This window comes from Lepidochelys kempii, chromosome 25 (genome assembly GCF_965140285.1).
Source record: "Lepidochelys kempii isolate rLepKem1 chromosome 25, rLepKem1.hap1, whole genome shotgun sequence".
NCBI classification, from domain to species: Eukaryota; Metazoa; Chordata; order Testudines; family Cheloniidae; genus Lepidochelys; species Lepidochelys kempii.
In genome coordinates this window covers 6,458,582-6,466,794 of record NC_136404.1, presented here as the reverse complement: position 1 = coordinate 6,466,794, position 8,213 = coordinate 6,458,582, and the positions used below count along the sequence as shown (strand labels likewise).

The window sequence follows — 8,213 nt, the reverse complement described above, 5'->3', positions numbered from 1 at the left end:
GCAGGGAGCTGAGTCCAGCCTGCCCCAAAGTTCAGGAGTGACCGCTGCAGGGCTCTGCAAACCTCCCCTGGAGCATTCCTTACCCTTAAGGGTAGGGCCCACCCCTACCCCCAGGGCCCATTCCCTGCCAGGGGCAGGACACAACCCCCTTCCCCAGGCCTATTTACAGGGTTGTGACAGGCCATCAACATACACAAATCGGTCCTGAGGCCAGAAAGGTTGAAAACCTTTGCTACAGGTTTCAGAGTAGCAGCCGTGTTAGTCTGTATTTGCAAAAAGAAAAGGAGGACTTGTGGCACCTTAGAGACTAACACATTTATTTGAGCATAAGCTTTAGTGAGCTACAGCTCACTTCATCGGATGCATTCAATGAAGAGATTGAGGCAACTGCATGATTACCCTATTTATTAGAGAGATCCTTTCCAAAATAAAGGAAGGGGGAGGAGGGGATGCAGAATGATGAGGCTGTTGCATACAAGTTGCAGTGGTTGTACATTTTGTACAGAAATTCCACAGCTCTGGGTTCAAAGGTACAGCTCTCCCCTCGACAAAAAAGAGCTTAGAGATTGTCAAAGTATTGTCGGATTCAAAAGTTCTAATAGAACCTGCTGAAATAGTTAAGGACATACAACGTTTCATAAATTACAAAGTAAAACATGAGAGAAGATTGACCTCAATGCAATTTAACAACAAAAAAAGGTTTTGCTTTGATCAGAGTTTAATGCGAGTTAACTCACTGCAAGTTAAGTGGAGTTAGCCGACATGTCTGTGACAATGGCTGTGGGCATGTCACAGGTGGGTCAGGACACAAACGTGTGGATTGTCCACATATTTACAAACGAATTAACCAACCAACTCGAGTGACAAACCCAAGTCTCAACAAAACCAGCAGTCCCTTTGTGAGGGTCAGGAATGAGCACAGGTTATGACTGTAGGAAACATCACCAACAGGTGAGAGAGGACTCTGCTATTAACAAGAGTATTGCCTTTTTAGCTTTCATGATTCCAGGAGAACATTGCATCTAAACTGTCTCACAAAATGCCTTAGTTTTAATACAGTACAATAGTTCAAACAGTATCCACTTTCTGAGCAATAGCAGCCATCAGAGACAAGACAAACTAGGGGTGCAATCTCACGCTGAAAGTATTTACAAAATTCTTTACACTAAAAAGGGAAACAATATTTTTAGGAACCATTCCCATGGGGTTTCGGGTAAGGCAATTAATTCACTAGACATTATAGTTTGCTTGCCTCTGTGTTTACATCAAAGACGACATTATGCTTTATCGCACAGCTGAAGAACAATTAGCATCAATTTACGTTTCTCTGAGAAAAGACTTCCAAAAAAGCGTTCAGGACTTAAACTGAAACAAAAAAAAGAAAAACATGACAATATCCATGGATTCTCATCATTTTTTTCAGAGAAGAACTCCCCCCTCCCTCCCACAAAAAACCCTACTTACATTCTTTATGTGGAGCATACATACAAAATGACCTAATATGAACATCAGCTATATTATACTTGGTCTAATGTAGACTTCAAACAAATCAGACATGATCCAGTAAGTCTGAGCTCTCTCATCTGCCTTTCCATCTAAAAACATGGGCAATGATGCTGGGTGGGAGTGTGAAGAAAAGATACCAAGGCTGGTTTTAGCTGCTCAGGGAAGGCTCTGCTAGAAGGAAAGGCTGGAACGTGTTTCAAGAGAGTCAACCGGCTGATGATGACAGGGACAAACAGAGCTTGTGTCATCCTAATGCTGCCATCAAGGATCACAGTCATGCCAGCTTCAGTGCTGAGATTAAAACTTTTTGCGGTTTCACGAAGTGTGATTTCGACACACTCACCCAGATGATACTGGCGGGGGCGTGACAGCAGGATACTTGCAGTGACTGACTGCTAGCAGCAGTAAAGGATACAGCTACGGATCCCAGTCTCCTAGCAGAGCCTGGGGCTTTTGGGGGTTCCAGAAGTCTCTCTGGAGCTGCAGTCTGTTCGTTTTCAGTGACTGAGCACACAGGTGGAGTCTTCTCCGGAGAAGCTGTTGCTCCTGTTCCCTCTGGGGAGTTCCCAAATGAACACAGAACTCATTGGAGCGGAGTTTGTTTTGATGGCGCACCTGCTGAATCATTCAAACGGAGGCTTCTCCCGCCCAGGAGCTGCTTGAGAAAGGCTCAGGGTTGTGATGGAACACCCGGCAAGTAACAGCCCAGAACCACGCACCTCGGCAGTCAACATTTTGCATTTCTTTGCTGAAGTGGGGTCTTAATTATACCCCCGTCTGCATTCCGCACCCTGTAGTCTGGCACGAGACACTCCCCTCGGAATCCCCTACACCAGAGCTCAGAAATAGCCTTAGCAGAAGCAATGGTCACCCACTTTGAACAGGTGAGATAGGCAGGATGCAGGGATGATGGTGAGACAGTAATGACAGGAAGCTACTTTGAAGCCTGGGGTCTCACTGGATTGTTCCACTAACATTTCAGTGGAAAGGGAACAAGGTGTCTCCTTTCAAAGATATAAGTAGACTAGATCTTGAAACAGGCGATAGCTCATAAGCAAACTGTCAGCTATAGTGAAGCAAGCAATGAAAATCCTGGTAGATACAGTAAATGTAAGAATGCAACTTTCATACCACCCTAAGAATGAATGTGACACAGTACAGTTACAGCTCATGCTGTAGAGAGCAAGCAGATTGACTGCTGTTTAAACAGACACCCCTCAGTCTCCGAGAGAGGCCCCTGAGAAATTCTACAAACCCTTCCTTCCCCCCAATGCAAAGCCTCACCGTAGAACTAGGGCAGAATCAACCAGCAGAATCTCGTGATGCAACCCCTCTCCTCCCCGGCCCCAAAGAAAATGGCTGTGTCATCCCTAGAGGTAACTGACAGTAGCAGACCCCTAGCTCCATCCAGCTCTGGAAGCGGGGAGCTCTCACATGCCACCAACTGTAGGATTAAGTCTTGCAAAGCTACTGTGCTGAAAGCCAGGAGGCGGGGGGGGGGAAGAAAAAAAAAAAAAAAAAAAGAGTCCAATTGATGGAAGAGGAGCCTGTTTTGAGCCCCAGGGTATATCTACACTGCAATTAAACTCCCATGGCTGGCCTGTGCCAGCTGACTTGGGCATGTGAGGCTAACTGCAGGGTAGAGGTTCGGGCTTCAGCTGAGGCCCAGGCTCTAGGACTCTGTGAGGTGGGAAGGTCCCAGAGCTTGGACAGCAGCCCAAGCTGGAACATCTACACTGCAGTGAAACAGCTCCTTAGCCCAAGCCTGAGCCAGCTGGCATGGGCCAACCACAGGTGTCTTATTGCAATGCAGACATACCCTACAGCTCCCTTCCTTCATCCAGCTGCCTCTCCCATAATGGAAATGGGAGTTTAAACCTACTGCGGGGCACTTTGTAACGTACAAGACAACACAGCACAATGCTTTTGGGGATGGGACTGCACGTGAACAACATGGTTTATTTCTGACCAACTCCCCCTGCAGTGCGGCTCCTGGGAAGGGTTTTTTGATAGTGGTTCTTTTGCATGTCCCAGGGTATCTGTATCTTTATAAGAAGTTCAGAGTCAATAACAGACCCTAAAATACTTGCTTGCTGCAAAGGGCTGAAAACAAGAGATTTACACAGATGAAGCTGCCCTAGAAAGTCACGGAGCAGAAAGCCCTGTCAGCAAGGAGTAATTCTGGAACGGAGGAAGCAAGATCAGTTTTCCATCACCACAGAACAGGGCTCTCTGCTTCAGCCTCTAATGCGGGAGCAGACCAAGGAAACTCCACAGTTGCAAAATTCATCACCAGAAAGATGCTTTGTCTTTGCCACAGAGATACTGATTGGAGTGGGTGTATTGGATAGATTAGAGATATTCCAAATGGTTGAAAGTAATAATATCCTGCTCTTTATTCTTGGGCAATCAGAAGTGCCAAACTTCAGCATATTCTTTTAAAGGCATAAGGCTAAAGATTTGATTAGCTGCTTCCTTTCAGAGCCCTGAAATGCTGGCCAGAGATGGGCCTAGCTCATCTTCATTGCTCCTCCCAAAGCCTAGTTTACTGGATGTTGAAATCAAGGGCTTGGTTGAAACAGGGCGGAACATCTGTGCAGCTCCCACTGGCTTCATTTGGACCTGGAGCTGCTCAGTGCTTCAGAAAAATCACACTGTACGTTTAACTGTGTGTTCTGAAATCTTTTGCCTTTAGCACTCGGCAACACCTGAATCTACACACTGCTCACCTCCCTAGCTCCTTTGCTCAGCCTTCTCTTTGGAGAGGAGACAGCCAGGTGAGCGTGGGCTAAGCATGACAGACCACCAAATCCCCGAGTGAAGTTGGCTATACTTGTGTGTAATGAGAGAAGGGGCGGTGATTCGGAGAAAGCTTTTAGGAACCTGCCAGAGTTCCGTAGAAGATTCGCCACCTGACTCATGGATGTAATGGCAGCATCTGTGTTTTCACAGCTGATAATGAGAGAAGTTAATCCTTTTAAACCCACCTGGATTCCAAAGAAAGGACATTCTAGACCAATCAAGATGAAGATCAAGTGGTGGAATAGCGTCTCCGAAGCCTGGCACACGTAGGGAGAGCAAGTCTTCGGCCTCTGCGGGCCGGGATTGAAAAGTCAGGCTCCGGGTATTTAAAGAAAGAAGAGAAAAAAAGTCACCAGATGAAAACCCTCAGAACGCTGGTGGCTCCCGGGAAAAGCTTCGGCGCTCCCCTGACCCAGCCTGCCTTCTGGGACCTGAATGACAAGCGTGTCCCGAGTGCTGCAGGACAGACCGTGGTACTAGCTCTTCAGTGCTTGGCACGCAAGCCTATAGGCTGGGGACATCCTCCGACGGCTACTGCACAGGGCAGCTTGAGAACAGAGGTTTGAAGAACGTAACAGCATTAAAGAGTGATCTTTACCCCTCACTTTACACGAGAGTCCAAGGAGGACAGAGACGAGCCCAAGCCCCCTCTGCGCTCAAGACTTTCTAATTCATGGGAGAGGAGATGGGATCGCTAGAGGAGTCAGGACCTACAGCTACAGTCACGAGGAGGAATTTGAAGTCAACACCGGGTCACTGCTTTGTGCCATTCATTGGTTAAGTGAAGCCAAATCTTGTCTGGTCTCAAGACTGCAGCCTGCAAAGATGCCTCTAGAGCACTGAGAGCAGCACTATTCACCTCAGAGGCCACATCACACCGCTGGCCTCCCCGGCTGCACGTTCAATGGCATGTGTCACATGCCCAATACAGACGCTTCCAGCTGGGCTTCGCTGACTTCCTTCAATATGGGGGAAGGGTGGCATGTTGGTTTCAGCTATGAAGGAATACACGTGAACCTCTGAGCCACCCTCACTCGCTTAAGCATCAGAGTCATGAACATGCTGCTGCTACGTGACTTCAACAGCCTGCAATGCCCAGCCGCAGCTGTCACAGTTCTCCTCCTTCCACACCCCATGGCCGAGGCAGCAGTCTGCCAGAACATCAGTCTGCCAGCAGATCAGGGCAGATCTCCAGCCCACCACTGAGCAGCACAGTTCATGGTGAAGGCAGAGCCCCACCATCTCCAACACCCAGAAGAGAGCCAAGCCAAGAAGCCATGCCATTACAGCCAGGGTTTTTTTTGCTTCTCCCATACAGTTGATTGTAGAGGTCACTAGCTATTTCTAAATTCAGATCAAGTGGCATGTCTAACTCAGACTGCTTTAATATTAGAGCAATTCTAGTTACTGGCCTTGAATACATTGCATTTACATAGCACCTTTCAATCTGAGGGTCCAAGTGCTTTGACAAAGGTGGGGATTACCCACATTCACACATGTGGAAACCGAGGCACAGAGCGGCTAAGTGACTTGCCCAAGGTCCCACAGAGTCTGGACTCCTGACTCCCAGTCCTGTTGTCTGGGGGTTAGACCACACTGCCTCCTCATCAGTGAAGCTAGGACTGGACCTGCCCTCCTCACACCCCCGAACTGAAGATTGCTCTCTGTCTCCTGTGAGGTTTCACACTCTTGATGAAGCACATAAATAGAATATGACAACCAAAAAAAGTGCAGTAAACTAAATGTTTAAAAAAAGCACATTTGTGCAGTGTCTGTGCAAAGATAAAAAATAAATACATGATTAAAAATTAAAAAGGTTCACAGTATCACACATGGATAGGTAGCTGTAGTGGTGCCTGTCTGGAAACAGTCACTACCCAGGACTCTTTCCAGCCCGCTTTACATAGGAGCTCTGGGTGGGAGGTTTCTTTGCTGTCCATGTCTCGGATAGGTATAAATACACGTTTAGAGAACATTTCGCTCCAGCCTGAAACGCAGTGCCCAGGATCCAGCAGTGCAGCAAGCTCTTCCCCATTCCATCAGAACGACTGTCAATGAAAGGGAACACATCAACCTGCAGAGGGAAACGCTGCTCTCTGGGTCTTCAGTGTCTGCATAGAGATTACTGAAAGAGGCAAGGAGGAGGAGTTAGCAGGTGGTGGCTGTGCTGATTTCAGTTAGCTTCACACTTTGCTAAGTCCCCTATATAGAGCGAGAGAACCATGCTCCCTTTGTACCCTCAGGTAACAGAACAGTTTACATCTGAGGACTCTGGCTCAATGAGGTTTGACTGTACTAGAAACAACTCAACAGAATCACCAGTAGTGTCGTCAAAGTGAACCTGCTTTCGGACTACACAGCAGATCTTGCCTGCTGCCAAAGAGCCAATCTAAGATGCAGCAGGACTACCCCAGCCATGCGAGTGCCACCCCTGCTAAAGCCAAGCCCCAGAGCCCCAAACCATATCCTGGCACCGCAGCCCATGTTCAGAGCTTGCCCCTCTGGGTGCACATCAAAGCTTTCTTGAACACTTACTGTATCACTCTCCTCATCGGAGACAGAGTGGACTTGAGTGCTATAGTGGAGAGGGGAGTAAACCCAACTCCTCTCGTCTGTAGGCTGCCAGAGTCGGCAGGGATAGTGCAAGAAGAGCAGCGGCAGAGCAGGGAGCGAGGGAGAGAAAAGGAGAAAATAGAGAGAGCAGGAAAATACAATAAGAACAGCTGTACACCCGGAGGAAGAACTGATTTTACAACAAGACTTCAGTGAAGGAGCCTTCCTCATCCTCAATACGTACCTTAGCCCCTAACAACGTCTGGGAGAGCCGCTAGTTGCGCTGCTAAAATGGAAATTTCTGTTCAGCTGCAGGGCAGAGGGCAACACTTTCCAGTTCCATGGCACCTTCCGTGTGAGCACCTCAAAGAGCTTTCAAGGCATTAATTAAGCCTCAAAGCCCCTGCAAGTCCAGCACCAGCCCCAATGACAGATGGGGAACCAGGGCACAAAAAGCTAAGTGACTTGCCTAAGTCCCACAGCAGGTCAGTGGCAGAGCTGGAATTAGACCCCAGATCTCTGGACTCCCAATGCTGCATTTTACCCACAAGACCATTCCTTTCCCCACACCTTCAGCTGCAGTCGCATCTGCTTATGTTGGATGTTACTGTCATACTGTCACTTTAAAGTTAAGGGAGCTTTTACGGCAAAGCCAACAATATTTGTAACCCCCTTGTGCTGACGTGCCAAGCAAGGCGGTGGAAGTGCAGGGTTAGATCATGTTGGACCATGAAGAGGAGCTGGTTAGTCATCAATTGGAGACAGCAGGGAAATGGAGAACAGGGACTGGGGATGACAAAGGAGGCAACACAGAACTGGATTGTTTTGGGGAAGGATCCAGGGACTTAGCTACCCCAGAACCGCATTAATGCAACAGAAATGTGCTTCTGCTTCCAGACGAGCAGGGAGAGACTTGCAGTCGAACGCAAGGCAAGACACAGTTCAAGGGGGAGCCACTTTCATCGTCAATCAGTTTGGTTTCCCACCGTGGTGTCTGAAGGCACAAGGTAAAGGAAGCAGGGTTGGCACTGAGTCTACGACATACAGCTACAACCAGCCAGACAAGCTTCGGTGCACTGGGGGTCGGGGAGGTCTACGACACGGAACTCCAAGGATAACTGCAGGTTGTGCCAACAAGGAGCCGCTGGGGGGGGTACCAGAATCCAGAGCTGAAGCTTTAAATGCTGTGCTAGAGCCCCCAGAGCCCCTTCCTACTGTGCAGAGCCCGCCCTGCTCCAGATCCTTTGCTCCCCATAGCTGAGAATTACTGCTCTGGCTGAGTGAGCCCTGAACTCCACCACCCACCTTCCAAGCCTTTCGTGAGCACCAGAGGCAGGTGTCTAGCGACAGCT

The 8,213-nt window shown here is 48.4% G+C and overlaps 1 protein-coding gene across 9 annotated transcripts in view; it reads right to left on the bottom strand.

The window, feature by feature from the left end:
- Nucleotides 1-390: 390 nt before the first annotated feature.
- Nucleotides 391-8,213, bottom strand: part of PIP5K1C (phosphatidylinositol-4-phosphate 5-kinase type 1 gamma) — a 75,042-nt gene continuing 67,219 nt past the window's right edge. For 5 of the 9 annotated variants that reach the window (XM_073324532.2, XM_073324536.1, XM_073324533.1 and 2 more), the window contains one exon: nucleotides 6,440-6,927. In XM_073324532.2, the coding sequence (XP_073180633.1) occupies nucleotides 6,661-6,927 (267 nt within the window). In that variant the 3' untranslated portion in view covers nucleotides 6,440-6,660. The other 4 variants (XM_073324539.2, XM_073324538.1, XM_073324541.2 and 1 more) reach the window with 4 other exon arrangements.